The sequence below is a fragment of the Caretta caretta genome, chromosome 6 (assembly GCF_965140235.1).
Source record: "Caretta caretta isolate rCarCar2 chromosome 6, rCarCar1.hap1, whole genome shotgun sequence".
Lineage (NCBI taxonomy): Eukaryota > Metazoa > Chordata > Testudines > Cheloniidae > Caretta > Caretta caretta.
Window position 1 is genome coordinate 74698162 of NC_134211.1, and position 27771 is coordinate 74725932.

General features: G+C 41.0%; 1 protein-coding gene across 2 annotated transcripts in view; it reads right to left on the minus strand.

Annotated features, from left to right (window-relative positions):
• Window positions 1–27771, minus strand: part of LOC125639184 (neuroendocrine protein 7B2) — an 85355-nt gene that overhangs the window by 46804 nt on the left and 10780 nt on the right. The window contains exons 2-12 of one of the 2 annotated variants that reach the window (XM_048855823.2): window positions 26035–26105; window positions 25561–25657; window positions 24102–24355; window positions 23420–23580; window positions 23161–23301; window positions 20201–20275; window positions 19393–19548; window positions 17112–17247; window positions 14475–14583; window positions 13915–14062; window positions 10757–13427 (exon numbers count right to left, since the gene is read on the minus strand). In XM_048855823.2, the coding sequence (XP_048711780.2) occupies window positions 11821–13427; window positions 13915–14062; window positions 14475–14583; window positions 17112–17247; window positions 19393–19548; window positions 20201–20275; window positions 23161–23301; window positions 23420–23580; window positions 24102–24355; window positions 25561–25657; window positions 26035–26105 (2955 nt within the window). In that variant the 3' untranslated portion in view covers window positions 10757–11820. Of the gene's footprint in view, window positions 13428–13914; window positions 14063–14474; window positions 14584–17111; window positions 17248–19392; window positions 19549–20200; window positions 20276–23160; window positions 23302–23419; window positions 23581–24101; window positions 24356–25560; window positions 25658–26034; window positions 26106–27771 lie in introns of those variants that run through there. The other variant, XM_048855824.2, reaches the window with a different exon arrangement.

Here is a 27771-nt window from a genome sequence, read left to right on the forward strand (position 1 = left end):
AGCACCAATCACTCTTCCATTAAACAGGAGACATCAGAATATCCCACAGCTAAGTGGTTAATGCCCTTGCCTAAGAGGTGGGAGATCCCTATTCAAACCTTCTCCCTAACTCTGGCAGAGACGGGGGTGGGGGGGAATTGAAATTGGGTCTCCCCCTTGCCCAGGGAAGTGCTTTAACCACTGGGCTGAAAGTTATGAGGCATTAGCACCACCTCCTCCTCCTTCTCTGGCCACTTTGTGCAAATCAAGGTAGGCACCTAACTCATTCCCTCACAGAGCAGCTCAGGCAGCTGGTTCCCATTCCCAGATCGGTGAGCAGACACAGTCACATCCCTACAGCCTGAATTTACACACCTGTCTTTGAGAGAGGTGCGGGGTTTGCATACACCCTTGCTATCAGCATCTCCTAGTGGCCGGGTTAGGCAGAGAGTCTCCTGACATGCTGGCTTTTGTGGATTGCATTCTGAGGCACCTCTCTCCCTATTCATTGCATAGGGAACCTAGGCACCTAATTCAGGCTTGCTGGATCAGTGTTGTCCCTGTGATTTTTTCTAGGTGCCTAAAAGTTAGGCACTGTGATACTCAGCACTGCAACACCCAAGTCCCTTTGGGGATCTAACCCCTAATGTTTCATAAAACCGGGTTTTATGCTTAGTTGTAGAGTAAGATGGCCACAGTTAGCCCTCTTCATGTAAGTGGTAACTTTTTAATAAAAGTCTGCTTGTTGGTTACATTGCACCATTTACATAAAGGAGTTTTACTCCATGAACTTTCAAATGGTTCTTCAAAAATAATGGGTAGTTGTAAAAAGCTAATCATAGCTCAGTTACTCTGTACACCAGTGCTCCCAAAATTGTGGGGCACAAACCCCTACGGAGGGCATGGAGGAACATGGGGGGCGGGGGGCATGGCAGGGCCCAGGACAACCACCACATGGGAGGAAGGCCCTGCTCTGCCCTTAGTTCCTCTCCAGCCCCACTCCTGGCCACGGCCCTGCTCCCAGCCCCAGGCAGGCACAGACAACTTCCACTACTGGTAATGGGGGGCTGACACTAGCGTACACTGATTTGCACAGACAATAAGGTAAAACAAGTGCATAATTTAGGTCAACAACTGATGGAAGGTTGGAGTAGTTGAGGCCTTGTACCATTACATAAATGCATTAAGTACAATTCTGCACCTACACAGGCCCAGCTGGTCAGTGATTCCAGGATTTACATGGCAAAGCACAACCACAACAGAGGGAGCTGAGTAGGAAGACTTGTGGAGAGAGGTAACATATCCATGATGCGAAGCAAATAAAAAGGACATTAGCCTTGTATAATGCATCTATTTCTTGATTAGTACCCAAGGAAATGGCAGAAGCCCAAGATTACTTAAATCTTAACTGGACAAAGAGTAGATCTCAGTCCTGCAGTGGAGAGGGGAGTACATGATGTGACAGAGTTTTTCGCAGCCAATTTATGTGGTTCTATAGTTTTTTTGCATGTAATGGCATTAAATGTGAAATTAGTGCATTAATTCTAATAGAATCCTACAAAACTCCATGTGAAATGGGAAATTTGAGGGAGAGTGGTAATTTGGTAGAGTGAATATGGAAGTGTCCTTATATTTGTGGAGTATTCTGGATATTGAGATAAGAAAGGCCTTTGGGGTGAGGGATGGGTATCATCATGGCCCCTAGAGCCTGCCCTGAAGGTCCTTATTTGCCTGTCCAGCTACAACCCCTTGATGGCTACCTTAGACTAGCTAAGCGCATGAAACAATGTTGCCACAGGCAAAAGACTCTGGCAGTGTGGTTGTGAAGGTTTAGGTCACTCAACCTCCATAGTTGGAGGCACGGCATGAATAGTGTACCAAGATGTTTTGCCATACTTCCATTGACTTATTTTAATTTTCTTTTGGGGGCAGGTTGTGTTGTATGGAGGGTCCTACCTTTCCCCTAAGGAAGCATGGGGGAATTTGGTTCAGCTCACAAACCTTCTCACAGGTGGTGAGGTAGGCATCTATATCTCCCCTCTTCCTGGAATGGGGCTAACAATTTAGCATCTATTGCCCCTGCAAGGTGGGCACCCCCACGGTTTCTCCCCGCTTACCGTTCTCTGTTGTCTCTCATTCCTCTGCTTCTCCATGTGCAGTTCAAGCTGTTGCTGCTTTTCATGTTCCTTGTTCATTTTCCCACTCTCTACTAGTAACCAGGGCCTCAATCTCTAGACTCTGCTTCTCTACATAGAGCCTCTCTGCATCTAGCTTTAGCCTTTGCCACTCCAACGCCAGAGATGGGGAACTGGCCCATGCAGACACCTGGCTGCTGTGGCTACTAGTTGCTGTTCTTGGGCTCTCTTAGACTCTTGCCTGGGGTGGACCTCAGCTCTGGGCCCAATTATTCTGCTTCAGCCATGCAATCATCTGTGCCTTAACCTCCCAATACTTAAGCCTCTCCCCCCGCACAGCTCAGCAATGTCCTTCTTAGGGAGGTGGGTATAGGCCATTTTCTTGCTGTATCCTCCGTTTTTACTGCTGCAAGTCACTTGTTGCAAAATACTCTCGGTGCACCAGCTTTTGCTTCCAGTCACATCCACAGGGTCTAGTCTATACCTCAGCTTATCACCAATCTTTTGGGAGTGACCGCTTTTTTGTGTCAGGCCCCAAGAACCTACACTGTTCCATAGGGGGAGGACTGTGGCCTCTAAGACTCAGACTGGATCTTTGGTGCCAGAGATCTTTGTTTCTCTTTGTGGCTTCCTGCAGCTAATCCAGACTCCTGCACTGGGCAGCACAGCATAAGGAGGAGGTAAGCAGCCTTCTGTGGAGAAAAGTGGTTCGGGACTATTTAGAAAAGCTGGATAAGCACAAATCCATGGGGCCAGATGTGCTGCATCCAAGAGTGCTAAAGGAGTTGGCAGACGTGATTGCAGAGCTATTAGCCATTATCTCAAAAATTCATGGCAATCGGGGGAGGTCCCAGAAAACGGGAAAAAGGCTAATGTAGTGCCCATCTTTAAATCAGGGAAGGAGGAGGATCTGGGGAACTACAGACCAGTCAGCCTCACCTCAGTCCCTGGAAAAATCATGGAGCAGGTCCTCAAGGAATCAATTCTGATGCACTTAGAGGAGAGGAAAGTGATCAGGAACAGTCAGCATGGATTCACCAAGGGCAAGTCATGCCTGACTAACCAATTGCCTTCTCTGATGAGATAACTGGCTCTGTTGATGAGGGGAAAGCAGTGGATGTGTTATTCCCGGACTTCAGCAAAGCTTTTGATATGGTCTCCCACAGTATTCTTGCCAGCAAGTTAAAGAAGTATGAGCTGAATGAATGGACTATAAGGTAGATAGAAAGCTGGCTAGATCGTCGGGCTCAATGGGTAGTGATCAATGGCTCCATGTCTAGTTGGCAGCCGGTATCAAGTGGAGTGCCCCAAGGGTCGGTCCTGGGGCCGGTTCTGTTCAATATCTTCATTAATGATCTGGAGGATGGCGTGGACTGCACCCTCAGCAAGTTTGCAGATGACACTAAACTGGGAGGAGTGGTAGATACGCTGGAGGATAGGGATAGGGTCCAGAGTGACCTAGACAAATTGGAGGATTGGGCCAAAAGAAATCCGATGAGGTTCAACAAAGACAAGCGCAGAGTCCTGCACTTAGGATGGAAGAATCCCACGCACTGCTACAAGCTGGGGACCAACTGGCTAAGCAGCAATTCTACAGAAAAGGAACTGGGGATTACAGTGGACGAGAAGCTGGATATGAGTCAACAGTGTGCCCTTTTTGCCAAGAAGGCCAATGGCATATTGAACTGATTAGTAGAATTGCCAGCAGATCAAGGGAAGTGATCGTTCCCCTCTATTTGACATTGGTGAGGCCACACCTGGAGTATTGTGTCCAGTTTTGGGCCCCGCACTACAGAAAGGATGTGGACAAATTGGAGAGAGCCCAGCAGAGGGCAACAAAAATGAATAGGGGACTGGAACACATGATTTATGAGGAAAGGCTGAGGGAACTGGGATTGTTTAGTCTGCAGAAGAGAAGAGTAAGGGGGGATTTGATAGCTGCTTTCAACTACCTGAAAAGGGGTTCCAAAGAGGATGGATCTAGACTGTACTCAGTGGTAGCAGATGACAGAACAAGGAGTAATGGTCTCAAGTTGCAGTGCGGGAGGTTTAGGTTGGATATTAGGAAAAACTTTTTCACTAGGAGGGTGGTGAAGCACTGGAATGCATTACTTAGAGAGGTGGTGGAATCTCCTTCCTTTGAGGTTTTTAAGGTCAGGCTTGACAAAGCCCTGGCGGGGATGATTTAGTTAGGGATTGGTCCTGCTTTGAGCAGAGGATTGGACTAGATGACCTCCTGAGGTCCCTTCCAACCCTGATATTCTATAAGGAGGCTTATACTGTATCTCTTCAATGCTCCCAGTATTTACAGCGACACAAGCAGCCATTCCAAAACAAGGTAACTATTTATTAGTCACCCAGCATAATGAACCTGAAAAGGTTAGCAAAGAGAGGCAGCAGTTATGCCATAGCCCATCCTACCCAAGCTGTGATGGACTCCATCCCTGGCTTTGTCTCCTTTCCCCTTGTGCCCAGGTCAGAGCTTCCAGCCTCTTCCAGAAGCCTATTCTTTATCGTCCCCTGGTCACAGTTCAGTCCTTTCTTCCCTAGGCTGGACCATACTGAGTTCACATTCCCCCCCCCCCCCCCCCAAGCTTCCTGCTATCATCATCGGCAATCCCTCGAAAAAGTTATTTTTCCTTCCTTCTCTCTCTTTTTAGCTTTGAGGGCAAGGCACTTCTCAAAACAGGCTACTGCCTGATGGAGGATGTGATGCCACTGGGATCGGTTGGTGGCTTGCTCCTCCCAGCTTGTGACAGCCACATCAGTTTTCTTGAGATACGCTTTCAGGGTGTCCTTGTAGCATTTCCTTTGACCACCATGGGATCTCTGACCATGTGTGAGCTAAGAGTAGAGGGCTTGTTTGGGGAGGCAAGAGTCTGGCATCTGCACACAATATCCAGCCCAACAGAGTTGGTGCATGAGGATCATTGCTTCAATGCTGGTGACCTTGACTTCACTGAGGATGCTGGCATTAGTGCAGCGATCTTCCCACTTGATGCAAAGGATCTTCCAGAGGCACCATTGGTGATACCTCTCTAGACTCTTGAGGATCTGTTGATGGGTCACCCAGGTTTTGCATCCATAAAGGAGTGTAGGAATAACAATTGTTTTATACACCTGGATCTTGGTGTCCTGCCATAGATCCTGCTATTGAGTGTCAATTCATAAATCATTGGAGCTAGCATTGTCTCTTTGGATGCCTTGTTGATCTGGATTGGTTTCAGCCACTTCCTTAACAACTCATTCACTCCCACTCATGTCTGCCCTGACAGGGGCCCCATTTAGGGAGGGCAGGGGTGCACCCACCCCCCACCTGCAGAGTTTTGTACCAGAGGTCTGCTTGTAGGCCAAGCCCCAGCCCCAGGCAGAGCTCTTACCTGAAGCACAGTGCAGCAAGGTCCCTTCCTCCTGAAGCCCGGGTTCTCCAGCTACTGCCACTGTGGTCAATTTCTTCTGCTGCGTTAGCTCATCCACCCTGCCTGCCTCCACCAATCAGCTGCTGAGATGATATGGAGTGACTTAACTGACCTGGGGCAAAGAGAAGGGGGGTGGTCCCTGGGAGGGGTGTGCTCAGGGCCTCTGCGGGTGGGGAAGGCAAGGACGGGGTCACTCAGCGTGAGAGCAGGAGCACAGGGGCTCCAGTGGTGGTGGTGGGAATAACACAGGGCCTCCAGGCTTGGGGAGGGGGAAAGAGTCATTCTCCAGGGAAAGGGAGAGGTGAGGGCATATGGCTGTGCCCTGAGGGAGGGACCAATGAGTGTGGGAGGAGCAGATGAGGGGGAACAGTTCCTGGGGCAAGGATCCTCAGAGTGGGGAGCTAGGAGCAGCTAAGTGGGTCTTGGAGTCAGTTTACCCTCAAAGAAGCAGGGAGTACCCCCCCCTCCCCACCTCTCCCTGAGAATAGACTGGGGGCAGACCTTTCTGGTCCAGAGTTGTCATGGCCAGCAGTGGTTGCAGCTTCAAGGACAGGTATGTGTCCGTGCTGTGCGTCAGCTTCTGCCACCAGGGGCTGAGCTTGCAGGGGGGATGAAGGCTGTGCTGCTGGCCAACACAAAGATTGATCTGTAATCCACCAGCATCCCACACCCAGGTAAGTCCCCTTCAGCTACCACTAATGGGCATCTCAACAGCTGACTAATGTTATAGTAGCCCCCAAAGACCTTAAGCAGGAGTCCCCCATTGTGCTAGATGCCATACAAACCATTAAGGTGGCCCAGTTCCTGCCCCACAGATCTCAATCTAATCCTTATAATTCCCTAGGGCAGGCAGGCAAGTATAATTATTCTCATTTTAGAGCAATAAGAACTGAGGCACAGCATTCAAACAGAAAATGGTACTTTAAAAAAAACAAAAACACATATATACAGACCCTGAATAACAAATGAGAAAGAGAGTCTTAACTTTAAAATGAGGAGCTTTCTTGGCGTTTGGTTTTAAATATTCCCTTGTGAGAACGACAATTCAATCACTGTAGTATTGTGCTTAAGAGTCTTCTGGAAAGTAACTAGCCTTTAAACAGAAGTGAAAGGGACTTGAAAGTGTCAGTTGCACTCCTGTTTAAAGTATTTCCAATCTATTATTATTCGTAGTAGGGTAACACACCTAGAGCCCCAGCTAGGTGCAGTATAAACTCAGGCCGCCTTGCCCTCTTAGGATGTATCCAAAAGTTAAATGATCTATTCCAATCTTGGTGAACTGCAAAAAGTAAGTAGCCTAAATGATGGAAAGTAATCTAGATTTTTCTACAATTGTTGAAATCAAGAGTTAGTAACAAAGTAAAAATATACCTATTACAATTTTAAATCTAACCAGTGTCCCTTAAAACTGACTTGCCACAAGATGTCAGAACATGTTAATATTAGAGCAGGAAATGTATCTCATCCCTGATCCCCATTCTGCTACTCTACCCTCAAAACCGCACACTCTCCTAGCTAATTGCTGACCAGTAGTTACAAGCACCATGAACTGTTTGTTAAGGCACAGCAGGAGCTACACCTGAGGGTACTTGAGCTAGGGAGATTATGTGAAATTTACTAGTCATACAGGTATGACTCCCTCCGAAAACAGCATGCAAGATAGGGCATTGTAGTGGAAACACTGGAAGCTATTTCAGCACCATCAGCTAGCAGAGCAAAGGCTTGATGGCAAGGTTAAAGAGCTATTCCTTTCTGTTGAGGCTCTTGGTTTTGGAAAGAATATTCAAGATTTTGCATAGTGCTTCAGAACTGCAACATGAAAACCTAAATTTATCCAGTGCAATGGAATCAGTAAGAAGCAATATTGCTGCTCTTCAACAAATGAGAATATCTGAGAGCCAATGGAAGGAGTTATGTGAAGCTAAAATCATTGCCCAGGAACTTGAAATTGCTATTCCAGGTCAGAAAGTCGCAACTGCTGAGCACAGCAGTACCAAAGACCACCTAAGAAAATATCCTTCAAACTAGCCTTGTTTTTTTTGTTTCTAGTACACTGGGCCTGTCATCTACAGATGGTCCCAAGAGCACTCAAGAATCTATAATCTGATTTCTACTATCCTGTTCTGGACAGAATTCTTACTGAGATTGATAGATGATTCGCCCTCAACTGGAGTTTGCTTTCTACACTGCTTGTGAAGAGAAGAATTAGATGGTTAATTTGTTCCAGAAGTGTTTAAAGGTAAATAAATTATTGAAAATGTAACACTTCCAACATGAGCTAAAACAATGGTGAAAATTTTCTTGATTATGAGAAACGGAAAGTAATTGCAGATTCAGCAGGCACCAATTTCGGTGATCTGGATGGAGAAGTCAAAGTTGCCAAGAAGCACATTGTATGCACATACAAACCAATACTTCAATTTCTGAATTCTGGAATGTTCTCAACGACTTACCAAGGGGTTAGTCTTTGTTGTCTATTGTAGATAGTGGGGTGAGCAATCCAGTTTCTACAGCATCAAATGAGAGGTACTTCTCTGTGCTCAAGAGACTAAAGGACTACTTAAGCTCCACAATGGGAGATATTAGCAAGTCACTTACGTGTTTCTAATTTTAGCCTGTGAATGTGAAGCTTCAAAAACACTTAGATAATCAACAAGGCCATTGACAATTTTGTCAAGATGAGACCACACTATTATCCATCGTTTTAGCTCATGTCTGAAGTGTTATGTTTTCAATAATTTATTTACCTTTAAACATTTCTGGAACAAAATTAACCATCTAATTCTTCTCTTCACAATTTGGAACATAAGCCATTTAAAAATATAATTGCAGGAGTAAAAAGATTTTAAGCAGATTTTATTTCTCTGCTAAAGATAGCATACAAAGTATCAAAGTTGTGTTTCTGATACCTATGTTAAGGCTCTAAAACGGATACCTCAAGGTTTGGGATTAGGAATATCTTTCTGTATTATTTCCTGTTTGTTCTTAACTGAAATTAAAATACAGCTTTAATTGGTGTTTATGTATATACATACATATTGATTTTTCTTTACATAAGAATTAGATACTGTGCTCCTGTCAGCTAATTTCTAAGTTATTAGCTGCAAAAATGTAGAGGTTTCCAGTGCCTGAGTAGCCCCTGTAATCACAGTTAAAGTTACCCCCGTACCAAAACCTGAAATGGCATCCTGAGAGCAAACAATCCTTTTTCCCCACTAGGTGGCAATGTAATGTGTAGAAGAGGGGTGGGCAAACTACAACCCCTCAGGGCTTTGGATCCGGCCCGTGGGACTGCCCCCCATGGTGCCGCAGGCCCCGTGCCAATCTCAGAAGCGGCCAGCATCACGTCCCTGGGGGCCCGGAGTGGGGTGGGGTGGGGGGAAGAGGGCTCCGTGCGTTGCCCTTGCTTCCAGGCACTGCTCCCCGCAGCTCCCATTGGCCGGGAACAGGGAACCGCAGCCAATGGGAGCTTCGGGGGAGGTACCTGGAGGTGTGGTAAGGGCAGCCCGTGGAGCTCTGTCCCCCCCTCCCCCAGGGGCTGTGCAGAGATGTGGTTCTGGCCACTTTCCGGAACAGCACGGCATGGGGCCAGGGCAGGCAGGCAGCCTGCCCTGGCCCCGGTGCGTGCCGCTGCCACCCCGGAGCCACCCCCTAACTCCCTAAGCCCCCTGCCTGCACCCCAAGCCCCTGCTCTGAGACCTCTGCTGCACCCTGCACCCCAACTCCCTGCCCTGAGCCCCATTGCACCCCAACCCCCTTCCCTGAGCCCCCTCATACACCTCACACCCCTCCTCTGTCCCAACCCCTTGCCCTGAGCCCATTCCTGCACACCGCACCCCCTCCCACACCTCGCACTCCTTCCTGCGCCCCAACCCCTTGCCCTGCATACAATTTCTCCACCAGATGTGGCCCTTGGCCCAAAAAGTTTGCCCATCCCTGGTGTAGGAGAAAACTGAAGCACATAGACTTTGTAAAAATATCATAAGAAGTTCCCACTTCACCACATCTGGGTTTTATCATCTTCAGTGCGCCAAAGACATGGTTTAATGGCGCCCAGCAAAGCAATAAATTGCTTGTAAGCAGCATCTGGCTGAATAGGATACAGACAAGGCCTGGAGCTAAAGCAAAAGTGGCTGGGAGAAGCAACCATATTTGTGGCAAATATGAATATCTGTCCCTTTGAATGTGCAGGTACCAGATTTGTTACATGTCGCCAGGATGTTACAACTATCTCTTTTCAAAAATCTATCCAGAAATGAAGCAGATGAAAAAGCTGGCACTTTACTAGATGTCCCTCAATGGCTGCCTGTTTGAGTGAAATCTAAGGGTATGTCTACGCTGCCATTAAAAACACTAAGCAGGCTAGTGCCGGCTGACTCAGGCTCAGGGGTGGTTTAACTGCAGTGTAGACATTCGGGCTCATGCTGGACCCTGTAAGGTGGGAGGGTCCTATAGCTCAGGCTGCAGCCTGAACCTGAACATCTACACTGCAGTAAAACAACCACTTAAGCCTGAGTCAGTTATCACCAGCCAACCACTTGTGTCTAATTGGAGTGCAGACATACCCTAAGAAGTTGAAGGCTCTGTAGGATAGAAACAAGGACCTGAACTGTATGTACTTGACCATATACTTCTTGGCCCATAGCTTTCTCTTGCACTTGTGAGTAGACATTCTTGTGCTCCAGTCATCTTTCTACGAAAAAGAGTGTGCTGCTACGGAAGTCAATGTAAAGGCCATTTAGCTTTGGAATTCACTCCTCTCCATAGGCTAAAAGAGCCCAAATCTGTTGCAGCTTAGAACAGTGGGAAGCATATCTATTCCCCCTGGCTTTTAGAGAGGGCACAGCATCAGGAGGATGAGGACTTTTCATTGCCTATTATCTGCCTGGCTTTTGGCAGTCAGAGGTTTGGTGAAAATGATGAAGTTGTAAAAATTGGGTTTTTAAATATAGTCAAGAGGACATAGAGCCCTGGATAGGACTTAAAGGATACAGAAACTCTGACATCTCAAATGTCCTTTGTCATTTTTTCTACATAGGATATGGAATCAGTGTTGTAGAAAGAACATTCACAAACAAGGGACAAAAAAAGCTTTTAGACTCAAAACCAAGTACATACCAAAACGCTCTTATGTTCTGGCAGCAAACAAGCTACACGTACAGAAATCAGTAATGGAAAAGTTTCAAGTTTTTACTCTTAAATAATTTTATAATGAATATGACATAGATATAAGCAGTTTTAATGCTAAGATAGATGTAAACATCTGTTTGTGCAAATGAACTTTTAACAGTATGGCTTTTTACTTTTGTCTTCCATTATTTCAGCAATAGCGTACTTTAATCTACTTTTGCATCATATGATTAGCTACATAAAATTACTCCAGAAAAAAATAGCTTCATTTGCGCTATTAACTTAACATTATTTTACAGCTTGACTGCAAATGAAGATATCAGGTAAACATAACAGAACACACCCATGCTGCCAAGTGTACTGTACAAAAATTTTTAATACTTCAGTATCTAATTGCATATTTGTTTTCCATATGCTCAACCACTTCTCCAATTTGTGTGCACGAATGCTTAGATAGGAATAGATCTGTATAGACAAAAAGTGCACCTATCAAGTGGAAAAAAAGCCATAGGTACCCTGACTTACACCAAAAGCAATATATACCCTGGCCACACAGGAATTGGAGCAGTAGCAAAGTCTACATTGATACTGAAGTTTGAACACTGACAAGTCTCTTTTTGACTGTAGTGTTTTAATACAGTTAAAGAATTAAGACAAGTACAGTAAATGGAAAAATGTTTCACATGTTTCGATGGTCAGCAATAAGCCATTTTGCTTTTGGATGTGTTGGTTTTGTTTTTAAATATCTAGCAATTTTCTCTTAAAGAAATATTACTACTCTCAACTGGAAGCTGCAAGATTTTGAAATGCCTCAGGCTCACCTGTTATTTCTAAAAAGATCTGACTCAGTGTCTGAGATAGCGATTCATAACCTATTGTAACTGGTTTCTATATGTTTTTAAACTAGATTTTTCTAATTTTTAAAAATCTAGTCAAAATTAAAATGAGCAGCTGACTAGTAATCGTAAGAAGCCACAGTAAACGGAAAAATACCTAATATCATACAAAGAATAAAGTTTACTTGTACAAGTTCAAAATAAAATAAAATAAAATCCTATTTTACAAAAAAGCAGAACTAAGAATCACGTATCGACTTTATTGACTCAATTGTTCTAGAACTACCTTAACATTCTTTGAGAAAATCATCAAATTAGTACTTATAAGTCTACAGGTTTAGCAGTTGGCAGGAGTTTTGCTTTTGATATTGGATTCTTTGGAGATCCCCTGTATCGAGCCTTTTCTTTTCCTGTAGCACTTTTCCTGAGGGTACTTTTATCTGGTGTGGCAATCAGAAAGTTTATACTTGAGTTCATTTTTACAGCAGCTTTTGGTGCTTCATGATTGGTTAGATCTTCTAGAACAGACTTTGATGGGTTACCAGTAGTCACTTTCTGTTTGCAGATTCTAACTGTTTTCACAGAAGTATCAGCCTGCTCTAGCGAATTTATCAATTTTGAAGATTTGGATGCTAAGTCTAGTTCAGATGATGTAGAAACTTGTGTGCGTGTAGTTTCACAATAGAGCAATGAAACTGTGGAATTCTTTGAGAACTTTTCTGTACAGGAGGATAGTGCAGTATCATAGCTTACGGATTTAACAAGAGGAGAACCAACATCCCCAGGTTTTGCCAATTTATAGCTTACAGATTGTCTGTTAGACTCTAAGAGGGAGTTTATCCTTCTTACAGACTGGCGGACAGGAGTACGTTGAAACTTAAGAGGTGGTTTAGTTTTGCTTGCGGAACAGGGATCGTTTAATGAAAGTTTGTTGAACCAGTGTACGTGGTCAGAAACCTTTCCATAGTCAGAAACCGGTAAAGTTTTAGGTACAGTATTATCATAACTTCCAGTCTGCAAGTACTGTTTGCCAGGACTGTTTTTAGATTCCAACAACCGTGAGACAGGGCGCTCCCCAGCCGCAGTAGGCTCACTGTTTTCTTTTTCTGAATTACGGGACTTCAGCTCGCAATTATCAACAACTCTTTCTGACTGTTCCAGTTCCTCACTCTCTTTTCTTCTGAGGGAATCTATTTTCTTTAAATTATCTTTTGAATAACTATTCTGAAAAGTTAACCGGTCCTCCCTGGACATTACCTGAGGCATACTAAGTTCTGGTGCATCTTCCATGCCCAATTTCTGTGTCTGAAGTTCAATCTCAATAGGATTTTGGAAGCACTTTTCCTCCACAACCTTGATTTCATCTTGACTTGATTGATATTTGTCAGTGGTATAAGATTTATTAGCAAACTGGTTAAACTGATCCTTAGATTTTTCAGCTGCCAGACTTTCAGCTGCCAGACTTTCAGCTGAAGTTTCAACAAGATCCTTCTCTTGACTAACACCTGTTAGACAGGGATTTTCACTTAACTTTTCTTCTGTTAAATCTGATACAGGAGACTTTGCATCACCTATTAAATTTTGAAGATTGCTTCCAGATTCAGAAAATGCTTTTTTAATTTTCAGTAACGTTTCTGTTGTCAAGTTATTCTCATCCACACAAAGCGAGTACTCCCGCAGACTATTATCTTGCTTATGATTTGCAGTAGTGGGCCTTAAGTCATCTGGAATGGCAGGTGGCTTTCCAACAACAAGAACAGGTTCTGAAAAACAGCCTTCTGCTTCAAGATATCCCACGAGACTTGCCTCATTGTTGCTGGTGCCATGAGAATCTGTAATATTGGGTCCATTCCAAGACATTCGGTAATTTGCTTTTTCATGTTTTGGAGTTAGCAAGTTCTCCTCCGACTTGCTCATTATTTGTGAACCTTGAGAGAAGTTTGATAGAATTATTTCTTTAAAAATATTGGTTAGCCTTAGTACTCATAGAACATTAACTAAACCAGACAAAACTCTTGCTGATAACTCAAGTTATTAAAAAAAATTACGAGTTTAAAGCCATGCCATTCACTGAAATTGAGAAACTTACACTATTTTCTTTCAAAGAAATGAAAGTCCTTCATAAACAGGTTACAATATTAAAGAGAGCAATTAGGTTCAAGCGTCAAAGAAGCAAGGCATGATATAATGCAAATATTTATTTTTATACATACAAAAACTGGTCTCTAATTGGTTAATATAAATTATCTGTTGCTTCCTAAGAACCTTTAATATTGTCTAACTGCTTTTCACTTTCAGTGCTTTCAATAACTAAAGATATCAAAGCAATCATTAGGTTTTTAAGCTATCCTTACCCCACAAAAATACAAGCTCTCTCTTTTTAGTTATATTCAGTAAGTATTCCAAGACATTTACCTTTCTTTGAGAATTGTTCACTGACACATGTGCTGAAAAGTGTATCTGTCTTTACAGATTCAACTCTGTTTTCCAAGTCTTGTTGACTTGCAAGTCGCCGGCCAATATTTTCAGATCCTTTACCAACTGGACATCCAGTTAAAATATTCTTAAGCAGGGGGGAGGGGGAGAAAGAAAACTAATCTTAATCTTTTTAAAAAGCTGAACATGAGGAAGTCATTTAGATCTTCATTTACTTTCTAGGCCTTTTCAATTTTGACGTCTGCAATTCAGGAAATACTTTTCCAATTTGCAGCAACCGCTAAAAGTGAACTTCTTAAATATGAATTAAAAAAAGTTTAGTAAGTCAGCTCTGGTTTTAGAGTTCTGGACCATACAGTATCCAGAACTCTCTACACTTGTCCTTAAACATTAAATTGGTCTGAAACTTGAAAAAAATTTCAAATGGAGGTGCAGACCCCTTTGGAAATCTTAGGCTTAGTCCACAGACCATAGGCTGAAAACCACTGTCATAGTATAAGCTACAAGAAAGATGAATAGGATAGTAGAAGTGTACTTACCACATCTTTGCTGCTTTTTCCCAGACTAAATTTCAGACGTAATGACCTGCGAACCATTTCTTTTCGGCTAATCTTTGGAGAGAAGCAACCAGTTTTTCCTGATTCAACCCTGGTAAGTTGAATAATTGTTTTTAAAAAGTGCATGAAAAGATAAATTCAGTATATTTCTTTCTTTACAATTTATATTCTTCTACACCCTTTATTTTGAACTTTTAGTGCAAAAGGCACTCCGCAGTAGTGCTTCACAGAAAGAAATTTGATAAGCATAAATAAAATAATTTAAAATACTAGAAAAAGGGCCAATGAGGTTCTATTTAAAATATTGTGTAAAGTTCTGACACTAATAAGGCAATGTTCAAGAAATTGAACAGGTACAAAGAGCAAATAGAGTAATACCAAAAAACTCAAAGATTAGGGTCAAGCAATTAAAAAAATTAATCGCACTGTTAAACAATAGAATACCATTTATTTTAAATATTTTTGGATGTTTACTACATTTGCTAACATATTAATTCCAATTACAACACAGAATACAAAGTGTACAGTGCTCACTTTATATTTATTTTTTATTACAAATATTTGCACTGGAGAAAAAAAATGGATTTTTCAATTCACCTCATAAAAGTATTGTAATGCAATCTCTATCATGAAAGTTGAACTTACAAAATGTAGAATTATGTACAAAAAACTGCATTCAAAAATAAAAAATGTAAAACTTTAGAGTCTACAAGTCTACTCAGTCCTACTTCTTGGTCAGCCAATCACTCAGCCAAACAAGTTTGTTTACATTTGCAGGAGATAACACTGCCCACTTCTTGTTTACAATGTCACCTGAAAGTGAGAACATGCGTTCACATGACACTGTTGTAACTGGCATTGCAAGATATTTAAGTGCCAGGTGCACTAAAGATTCATGTCCCTTCATGCTTCAACCACAATTCCAGAGGACATGCTTCCATACTGATGATGGGTTCTGCTTGATAATGATCCAAAGCAGTACACATTTTCATCATCTGAGTCAGATGCCACCAGCAGAAGGCTGATTTTCTTTTTTGGTGGTTCAAGTTCTGTAGTTACCACATCAGAGTGTTGCTCTTTTAAGACTTCTAAAAGCATGCGCCACACCTCGTCCCTCTCAGATTTTGGACGGCATTTCAGATTCTTAAACCTTGGGTTGAGTGCTGTAGCTATTTTTAGAAATCTTCTTTGCGTTTTGTGAAATCTGCTGTGAAAGTGTTCTTAAAATGAACAACAGGTGCTGGGTCATCATCCGAGGTGGCTATGACATGAAATACATGCGGAATGTGTGTAACACAAAGCAGGAGACATACAGTTCTCCCCCCAAAGAGTACAGTCACAAATTTAATTGACGCATTATTTTTTTAACGAGCATCCACAGCATGGAAGCATGTTCTCTGGAATGGTGGCCGAAGCATGAAGGGATGTACGAATGTTTAGCATATCTGGCATATAAATACCTTGCAATACCAGCTACAAAAGTGCCATGCGAATGGCTGGTCTCACTTTCAGGTGACATTGTAAATAAGAAGCCGGCAGCAGTATCTCCCGTCAATGTAAACAAACTTGTTTGTCTTAGCAATTGGCAGAATAAGAAGTAGGACTGAGGGAACTTGTAGGCTCTAAAGTTTTACTCTGTTTTGTTTTTGAGTGCAGTTAGGTAACCAAAAAAAAAAAAAATCTGCATTTGTAAGTTACACTTTCACGATAAAGAGATTGCACTTCAGTAGTTGTATGCGGTGAACTGAAAAATACTATTTCTTTTGTTTATAATTTTTACAGTGCAAATGTTTGTAATCAAAAATAAGAATATAAAGTGAGCACTGTGCACTTTGTATTCCGTGTTGAAATCAATATTGAAAATGTAGAAAAACATCCAAAAATATTTGATAAATTTCAGTTGGTATTCTATTGTTATAAATGCAATTAAATCGTGATTAATTTTTTTAATCCTGATTAATTGACAGCCCTAATCTTTATTTCCAAGAAAGGAATTAACATTTGTATGCTTTAGAAATCCACGATTTAGAAATGGATGCGACTGAAGTATGATGTACTGAAAATACAGAAAGAGGAATAGATATTATACAGGGGTCAGGACCTACCAAGAACTGAAATAAGCTATTAAGGCATAAACAATTCCTTGAAAATAGACAGTTTAAAAAAAAACCACACTTATAAAGCTTATTAGATTTTTTTTTAAAAACACTTCCAGTATCCCGAAAGAATCAGTTTCTTTAAAGTGCTAAAAAGTAAAAAGCTAATATTTAGTCCAGTTTAATGGGAATTATGACAAGAGAAAGGAACTTGCTTGATTTAATTATGTGCATGTGCGTATATGTATGCTTTAGTCCATGTTCATTTCAACACAAAACCCAAATGTAATGGCAGTTTGGTATGGACACTTGGCCGCTAAGATCTGGGCAGATCATCAATTCACTTTACACGTGGCAAGACACGATCCTTTCAATATAAAAGCTTCTAAATAAATCAATAAAATAAATAATGTTGAAATTGTCTTTATCCATAAGACAGTAAAGGGAAATCCTTTTTCGTTTTGCTTTTCAATTCACTTTTAACAGTGTGCACTCATAGCTTCTGTGAATTAAGACAAGTTACCTGTAAATTTTTTTACTTGCAATTCTTTTACTTCTTCGATTTCCTGTACTTGACAGATGCTTTTCACTGGTGACTGAAGGAGACAGTGAACTCTGAGATGACTCGAGAGAGACACAAGGGCTTGCTTCAAATTGAGCTACAGGAACAAAAAAAGTCACATGTACATGATAAACTGGTTCTTGTTTTGGTGGTGTATTCTTATGTTAAAATAGAAACCTCTAATGCCACTTCAATTTTTTTTAAAGCAAGTGTCTTATTTTCACCTTGACCATTAGCAACTAAGTTTAAAAAAAACCACACACAAAAACTCATTTGTTCAGCACAATGTTCTTGAGAGAACTGACACAAACAATTAATTCTGTTTGTTTGTAGTCTTACATAAAAGAAAAGGGGGAATTCACCATACCCCAAAACAACCTTTGTTTTGACACCAAGAGGTGGGAGAACATGTATGCTGCTGGTGTCACATCTTAAGTTATTTCCATACAGATTAGTTAGAAGATCATTGATCAAAAGTTGTCAATATTAAATAAAACAATCAAAATAAATTTAAGTTTTTGTTTTAAGATCAACAGTGTCTCTTGTCATTTTTAATCTTTGACAACACTAGATCAAGTATAAGTTCTTAAAACTCTCTTCTGGCTAAGTGTGGTAGCAGTGTAACAATGAAGGATATGGTGTTTTATCCATCAGCCTGCACAGAAAGCAGAGCTGTGAGGCCAGCATCTTCTAAAACATTAGTACTTATCATACCTGCTGTGAAGTATAGATTAACTAAAGAATCTTCACTATTTATGCTAACACTTACTGCCCATTAAGTGTCAGCATAAATAGTGAAGATTCTTTAAACACTTAGTGGGCACCAAGTGCTTTCCAAACATTAAAGAAGGACTGTTCCTGTAAACTCACAACACAATGACAAAGAGGTTAGAAGAAGAACAGGAATAGGTAGTTTATATATGTAATTCAACTCAGTTCACAATAAGCAGGCTAATAAGAGTGGGTCTTTATTAAAGACTTGAACATAGCCAGGATAGTGGTCTTTCAGATAAACTCAGAAATTGTAACAGGCAGTGACACAGAGTAAGGCTGAGGTGATTGAGAGAGAAAACTGACAAACCTGGAACAACAAGCCCAGGAACACAGGCAGTATGGAGGAGATGAGGTCAATACAAGCGTGACAAAGAAATAAAGTAGGGTGGGGCGAATTTAGGTAGAGCTTTGAAGACAAGGACAAGAAGGTTAAATTTGAAGCAATAGAGAATAGGAAGCCAGTGGAAGGATTCAGAAGAAAGATTACTTTAGCAGCTGCATTTTGTATGATGTAAAGGACAACGGTGTGTTTAGGAGACCACAGCAATATTCTAGGCAAGATATGAGAGATTTGACTATGACCTAGATCAGGGATTAGCAACCTTTGGCACACGGCCCATCAGGGAAATCCGCTGGCGGGGCAGGACGGTTTGTTTACCTGCAGCATCCACAGGTTTGGCTGATCGCAGCTCCCACTGGCTGCGGTTTGCCGTTCCAGGCCAATGGGGGCTGCGGGAAGCGGTGTGGGCCAAGGGATGTGCTAGCCACTGCTTCCTGAAGCCCCCATTGACCTGGAACGGCAAACTACGGCTAGTGGGAGCTGCGATTGGCTGAACCTGTGGATGCTGCAGGTAAACAAACCATCCCCAACCCGCCAACGGATTTCCCGAACGGCTGCGTGCCAAAGGTTGCCGATCTCAGACCTAGATATATGGTATAAGGAGAGAAAAATTAAAAAAACAAAACAAAAAAAAAACAAAAAACACCCTTCAGACTGCAGGAGTGAATAATGGGAAAGATGGTCGTTTTGTGACTAGTGAAACACAGAAGGCTGGGGAGAAAAGAAAAGGAATTCTATTTTGGCCATTTCAGGTAAATTTTCAGAGTGTCTAAGTCTTGAGGTCCTCGACTTTCATTGGGTGCTTTTGAAATTTTACCTTTCAAGCTTTAACAAGATGTTCAAGAGGAGCTGCTACGGACAAGCAGAAATGCAGAATTGGATGGATAGAGACAAGTCAGTTATGGATACATAGATTTCAGAGAGTTATCAGCACAGATGATAGCTGAAACAATGTGACCTGATAAGATCTCCCACAGACAGGGTGCAAAGCGCAAAGAACGAAGGTAATTAAATTGTTATTTGAGTACAATTGCTCTTCTATGGACTACCCACTAAGAGCAATAGATTTCAAGGCATTAACAACCGCACAACCTGAAAGCCTTCAAGCTACAATGTAAGTCACTATACCTGATGCTGGTGTTGAGGCGCTGCTAAAAAAGCTACTTGAGAGCAATTCGAAAGCAAAATTATGCTTCAGGGACCGCCTTTTCTTGCTAGAGAAGCCTTGAGAAGAATCAGTTGGAAGTTTACGCTTGGTGCTTGGAGTAAGAATCAATGGAGTCACTGATGGAAAGACTACAATTAATAAAGCTGTATCTGCAATAAGCGCTTAAAGTTGAGAGCTTACGAAGATACAAACAATATAGTATTTAAGTCAGCTTTGTTTCTCCAGAAGCAGTTATTCTAAACTGAACCAAAACACATGCATTTTAAAACAGGCATGGCACTCAAATAGCTTTAATAAATTTTGCATAGGAAAGTAAAAAAACAAATTAATATGACAAGAAAATATAGGTGGGAAGAGTTTTAGCTGCATTCTTCATTGCAAGAAAACAAACAGTTACCTTTTGCAAGTTTATAAACGGACAGAGCAAAGCAAGATAAATATATTTGAATTGAAGCATAAATTCATTCTCTAACACTCAACATGGCTGCGTGCTACCCTACTGTATTCAAGCCTTGGTTTTCATTAGATAAAAGCAGATTAATTTCTAATCCTAGAACTGCCCAGTGCTAGCAGCTCTAAGACTAAATGCAGTATCCTCACTGAAAATGTAACTATATTCAATTTTGACCAGAAACATTGTTTAGAAACTCATACCCCTTTGAAATAAAACTAAATTCACTTTAGTTTCAGCCTTACTAGAATATAGTCCACAAACCTAAAGATACTGCATGAGGCTCTATTTAGTGCAAACAAACACTAAATACCTACCATTTCTGTCTCGCTGAGGTGTAGTGGAGGGTGTTCTGTTAGATTTAAGTTTATTCAATGCTCCACTAACAATATCTGAAATGCAAGACATACCAAGCAATCAAGCTTTAATATTGACTTGTCTTGCTCTATTTTTTAAAAGAGGTATTATTTTATGTGAAAGGGGCACATCGACGACAAAGAAATTAGAGTAGTCTCCTTGATGTTTTAAAACATTTTTAAAAGGAAAATATGGGCAGCATTATCTCCTGTAAATGTAAACAAATTTGTCTGTGTTAACAACTGGCTGAACAAGAACTAGGATTGAGTGGACTTGTAGGCTCTAAAGTTTTGCATTGTTTTGTTTTTGAGTGCAATTACATAACAACAACAACAAAAATCTACATTTGTAAGTTGTACTTTCGTGAAAAAGAGATTGCACTACAGTTCTTGACTGAGGTGAATTGAAAAATAGTTTTTGTTTATCATTTTTACAGTGTAAGTATTTGTAATCAAAAATATAAAGTGAGCAGTGTATACTTTGTATTCTGTGCTGTAACTGAAATCAATATATTTGAACATGTAGAAAAACATCCAAAAATACTGAAATTTAATAAATTGGTATTCTATTGTTTAACAATGCAATTAAAACGGCAATTAATCATGATTAATTTTTTTAAGTTAATTGCGTGAGTTAACTGTGATTAATGGACAGCACTAATATATAAAGTGTGTGTGTGTGTGTGTGTGTATAAAAAAAATATATACACACAAACACACACATAACCATGATTATTATTAACACCATCTACCCTAATAATTAACAGCCATCTATCAAGGATTTTTTGGAAATAATAAAATTCTACCCCTATGCATGGAAAAGGACTAGTAGATCCTTCCCACGCAAATGACTTTATCAACAGGTTTAATTGGGGAGCATTTCAGAGGTATCAGTGCATCTTCAAATAGTTTGCAGACTGATTTAACTAGACTGGCTTAGAAATCAATGTGATTAAAATTGGTCCAATATTTATGAGTGCTTAAATCAATTTAGGTTAATTTGTTGAATGGAAAGGACTACTAGTCCATTCTCATCATTGTTTCAGATCTTCCAAGTAATGTAATAGATTGAGGCCAATATGCTGATTAGAAGATTAATTTTTAAAAAGTGATCAGCGAAGTTTCGGAAAGAGTTAAATTCTTTACATATGTGCTGGTTAAAATGGGCAACAAAATACAGACAGTCTGCAGTAAGTGCAATGTGTCAATTTAGAATCCAGTAGGCATTTTTAGAGTAGAGAAGTCATATGATACTGGTTTAAGGAGTTTTTTATTGCCAGGAGTACCTAAACCTACCTATTCCTATTTTAATATTCGATAGGCTTTCATGAACTAAATTATGACCGAATGGCTAGGCAGCAGTTCTGCGGAAAAGGACCTAGGGGTGACAGTGGACGAGAAGCTGGATATGAGTCAGCAGTGTGCCCTTGTTGCCAAGAAGGCCAATGGCATTTTGGGATGTATAAGTAGGGGCATAGCGAGCAGATCGAGGGACGTGATCGTTCCCCTCTATTCGACATTGGTGAGGCCTCATCTGGAGTACTGTGTCCAGTTTTGGGCCCCACACTTCAAGAAGGATGTGGATAAATTGGAGAGAGTCCAGCGAAGGGCAACAAAAATGATTAGGGGTCTGGAACATATGAGTTATGAGGAGAGGCTGAGGGAGCTGGGATTGTTTAGCCTGCAGAAGAGAAGAATGAGGGGGGATTTGATAGCTGTTTTCAACTACCTGAAAGGGGGTTCCAAAGAGGATGGCTCTAGACTGTTCTCAATGGTTTCAGATGACAGAACGAGGAGTAATGGTCTCAAGTTACAGTGGGGGAGGTTTAGATTGGATATTAGGAAAAACTTTTTCACTATGAGGGTGGTGAAACACTGGAATGCGTTACCTAGGGAGGTGGTAGAATCTCCTTCCTTAGAGGTTTTTAAGGTCAGGCTTGACAAAGCCCTGGCTGGGATGATTTAACTGGGAATTGGTCCTGCTTTGAGCAGGGGGTTGGACTAGATGACCTTCCGGGGTCCCTTCCAACCCTTATATTCTATGATTCTATGATCAATTTCTCTAAGCAATCAAATCTAACCTAGACAATGACTGCGATTGTCTAGGTTTGTAGATCCCGTACCATGTATTCATTTTGCAAGCTACATGAACACCTCACATGAGCAACACATGGGACAATAAGTATCTCATAGCCAACATATTCTGTCAAGTTTGATAGCTTTATAAAATATATAGTCGGAGAGAAAGATCCTGTGCATCTAAATTTTGTGACTTTAGTGCTCATGAAAGCAAGCAACTAAAAATCACAGGCCAGCTATAAAGCCAGGTTTAACATGAATAAGGTTTTTCTCAGAACAGTGCTCTGCCAGAGCATGTGTGTTCCAATTTACAACACCAGTGTTATTCCAGTCCTGGCCCTCTCTTGAACAAAAATGCCAACTGTGTCAGAGGTTGTGTGGTCATTTTATGTGAACAAATCACTCACTGAAGACACCTCAAAACTATTTTCATTTGCGACTCAAAATAGGATTTGAAACCAGGTCTCCAGAGGCTAAAGATAAAACATTATCCTGCCACACACAGCCTGAAAGAAAATAACCTTTTTGGTCAGAATGAAGAGGACATGCAAAAGAAATGTTATGGCATGACTGCACAACCTAGTAGTTTTTACATCAATAATTATGAAATGTTAAGATGCTTATAACAGGTTTCACGAAGTTGGAAAACTTCACCATTTTCAACCTGAGCGTAGCAAACTTCACAGCCAGTTGATACAGCAGTCTGTGGTGCTTAGGGAGAAGGGGATCCTCCTGAGATACATGGATTTAGTTTTCTACATGGTCCTAAAGACTCAGTTGAGTCTATTTTTATATTTACTCATTGAACTGTAGTCAGTCAAATTTTCAGTATAGGTACTCACCCCCAACACTTCGTCTTCTCCTTCTCTTACACTGACTAGGAGATTCACTTTCTTCATAGCCTTTCAGTGAAGGAGTAGAATCAAGAGCATCAATACCTAACATAGCAGGTATTTTTTCCAGGATAAATTCTGGTACACGTCCTGAATTATGTGTTTATAGAGTTTAAAAAAAATGGAAACTATGGTTATATAAACATATTTGTATTTAATATAAATAAATGCATAGTCATTTCAACACGTTATTCAGTTGTCATCTTACCAATATCTGCTGCATGATCAATAAGTGTTTGCACAACAGCAGCCTGCAAACGAAGCTTTTTTTCTGTGTTAATGGACATCTTTTCATTATCACTTGAATGCAAGAGGTTTGGGGCAAAAATCACTGCCAGATTACTGCTATCCATTTTGTTCTCATTGGATCTTATTAAAAAGAAAGAAAAGATAAGAGCTTGCAAGTATCAGTTTTGTCTTTACATTCTCTGTTGATCAGAACATAAGCAGTTGGGATAGAGAAAACAGGCTAACGCAAATTTTTAGTTGAAGTGGAAGAGACACACTAAGATTTAAGGGCATATTCAAGACACTTACACCACATGGCTTATACATGCTATTTAGCTTAACAGTTTCCACAGCTGATCAGTTTTCACAAGAGTAAGAGGATCATCCAGATGGGGGTAATCCCATATTAGTTGCTCTTTTGGAAAAGAAGAGATGGAAATATGGCAGCCAGAAAAGTGAAATAGGACTACCCTATGACATACACCCCAAAAAGTCAGGAGATTACGTAATGCTTACATTATTACCGGTAAATGAATGTCATTAAGAATATTTATAGTCCTAATACTGAGCAGAGAAAGTTACAGCACTTCTCTGTTTTTAAGACATATTATAGGAATTCTCAGAGTTGGTTACAAGTACCACACCTATATTTCTCTACTTACCTTAGGGACACATTTCTGAGAAAGTTGAAAAAGTATCGCAAAGTATCTATTGTTCTGTCAGCCACAAGACAGGAAAGCAGTATTGTGGCAGTGTTCTTCTCCTCATTTTCTAGGTGCTGAGCCTTGAAAAGAGCTTCCTGCAGATCAGTTGGAAGGATCGGCTCTGGTAACTCTCTAAAGAACTGTTTAAGAAGCCCTGCAATGTCACATGGCAGTGCTGCAGGTAAGCAGTTTTCACCTTGATCGAGTTGATTCTGAAATGGTTCATAACTAGCGTAAGTTGAAGCCTTCAAAAGCGATTTATTAGATGTCTTATCTTTACCAGTTTGTAGTCTTATCATTAGAGCCCTACCAAATTCACAGCCATGGAAAGACCAGCATTTCTCAAATTGGGAGTCCTGACCCAAAAGGGAGTTGCGGGGTGGGGAGTGGCAAGGCTATTTTAGAGGAGTCGCAGTATTGCCACCCTTACTTCTGCACTGCCTTTAGAGCTGGGTGGCTGGAGAGCGGAGGCTCCTGGACAGGTGCCCAGCTCGGAAGGCAGCATCCCGACAAATGCAGTGCAGAAGTAAGGGTGGCAATACCATACCATGCCATCCTTCTGCACTGCTGCTGGTGGCAGCGCTGCCTTCAGAGCTGGGCTCCCAGCCAGCAGCCGCCACTCTCCAGCTGCTCAGCTCTGAAGGCAGCGCCACCGTCAGCAACAGTGCAGAAGTAAGGGTAGCAGGAAAGCAACACCCCCTACAATAACCTTAGAAAACACTCCCCCCACCACCACCCACACACCCACCCACCCTTTCTGGGTCAGGACCCCTATAATTACAACACCGTGAAATTTCAGATTTAAATAGCTGAAATCATGAAATTTATGATTTTTTTAAAATTTCTATGGCCATAAAATTGACCAAAATGGACCCTGAATTTGGTAGGGCCCTACTTATCATACACAAGGAGTTACATGCCCTAATCCCCTAGCCACACAGCAGACAAGATACTGTGTTTTATCTCAGATTGTCCCAGTTTTAATTCTCCAGTTTTTTCATATAAGCATAATACCTGGTGATGAATCATAGTCAGAGCTACTTTTATTTATTATTTCTGGATTTATAGTTTCTCCCCAGCCTACCTTGCTGTGGGAGAAAGCTACCAAGTTTAAGTTCCCATGACATCTAAAAACAAACTTTTTTTGTTTAATCTCATGCCTTTCCTCACACACTCCAGAAAGCTGAAAAAACAGTTTTTTGGTTGTTTCAGTAACTATACACAAAGGACTGAAGTTTGTCTTCTGCAGGGAGGTGAAGGGGGTCCAGTGACTAGTGATTAGAAAGCTTATCAAACTACTTCCAGCACAAAACATGACTGCTTCTAAAGAGAATCAGAAAGTTAGACATATAGACACTTAAGTGAAATGTAGCTCAAGTCCAGTACAATCACTCTTAATAAATAAATACATACATACCTTTAATGTTTTTAAACGAACAAAAGATCCAGATTTCCTGAAGAGTCCTTCAGTGTGAACATGCTCTTCTAAATATTTGCAAGCATCAACAAGAAAGCTGAGGAAAGAAAGTCACAGTATGTTTTATATCTTTGCACAGTTCAATTTTCCTGTGACAAATAATGTCACAGAAAATAGCATTTTAGAAAATGTTTACTTTCTCCAATCACAGTGAGAAACTGAAAGCGAATGCAAGTGAGTGACAACCTTATGGGTTCCTGTCTGTTTTCCAACCTCTCTTTCCAAGAAAGAATTCCCTTCCCCTGAGAAGACTGACCAGTCCCAGAAAAGCAATTGTGGAATTCCTCTCTATTTTGAAAAATATTTTTTGTTGGAGGAAGAGAAAAATATGCCACTCAAAATTAAAGCATCCAGTAATGTAGACAGCCCCAAAGTAAGTATGATTCCAGTTTAAAACACACAATCTTTACTTACCTTGGAATACTTCCATACTCTGGTACAACTGACTGAGGTAATGAATGAAGCGATATTCCAAAGACTTTGCCCTAAAATGCAAAACTCAATTAATGTTGCTCAAGCAGCTATGAAAATTTTACCAGGGTAATACTGCAGAAATATAGACAAATATGTAGAGCACAATACAAGAATTGAAGAGAAAGCCAAAACTTTTGGATAAGAATTGATGTCATACTAATTGTAAAAGGGACACTGCCACCTTTAAAAAGATCCTTCTTGTAAATAAATAGTAAACAGTAAATAAATTTCAGATAACATGAAAATTACCATAACAAAGATTAAAATACTCCCTATTTTCCAAGTTTGCTTATTTTGCCCATTTTATACCACTTTATCTACAGTCAGCTTCCCCATGTCCTGTGTGAAACCACGAAAGTTAGCAGGTATACTAAAAAGAAAAGGAGTACTTGTGGCACCTTAGAGACTAACCAATTTATTTGAGCATAAGCTTTCGTGAGCTACAGCTCACTTCATCGGATGCGATCTGTAGCTCACGAAAGCTTATGCTCAAATAAATTGGTTAGTCTCTAAGGTGCCACAAGTACTCCTTTTCTTTTTGCGAATACAGACTAACACAGCTGTTACTCTGAAACAGGTATACTAAGGGGCTGATGTAGCATCTAAAGTCATTTTCCAAACAGACTGGGTTCTTCTTACAATGCATATTTTAATTGCAGTTAAAAAGCAGCCATTTTTACCCAAGATAGTCATTGCCATTGAGGGATGATCAACCTCAATCCTGTAATGGAACACCCTAACATATTTATCATTTGCATTCACAAAACAATGATAGGTCTCTACTGCTTGTGGCTCAGTGGCAAGGCTCTAGGTTCCCATAATGAGATTAATTATAAGCACTCGTGTAATATTTAAAGTAGCTTTAAAATAAAAGCAGTTTTGGCACAATCTATGGGGCAAGTGAAAACAATTCTAAAACAATTTGTGCACCAGTTTAATGGATTATAAATATATTTTATATATTGCACTTTCAAAAATATAGATTAAACTCCTAATCCTGGTCAGTTTCTCTCTAAGGACAGCAGTGTTTGGAAAAGAAGCCAGCCTTTGGTGTGGAGGCAGTAGGCCAAGTATGTGGACTGTCGCTTAACAGCACCCTTCTGGGAAAAGAGAGGCAGCTGTGCTGTGGGTTTCTCCCAAGAGGCTTATCCAGGCCTCCTTGCCTGAGACATAGGTGGGACTGTACAGCCTACAGGGTGGAGGAGGAAATCCTTTTGGCACCAAGAAACCACTCAGGACACCACTTCCCTCCACTCCCCAGGGAGCCAAGCCAAACCAACCCAGAACAAGGCTATTCTAACTCACACTGACCAGGGATCAGCTGTGCTTATTGTGTTCCAATTCCCATCAAGGTGCTTGTGGAGCAAGGCAAGCAAGGCTGGCACAAAGCAAATGTCAGGGAAATACTCAGCTTCACGCTGCATCAGCAGCACAAAGTCACCTCAGCAAGGCCCAGGATTTGGGTCCCTTTCATGCTTTCTAATTAAATATAGTTAGGGCCCTACCAAATTCACAGTCCATTTTGGTCAATTTCATGGTCATAGAATTTTTAAAATAGTAAATTTCATGATTTCAACTATTTAAATCTGAAATTTCATGGTGCTGTAATTGTAGGGGTCCTGAGTTATGTGTGTGGGGGGGGTGTCACAGTTCTGCTACCCTTACTTTTGTGCTGCT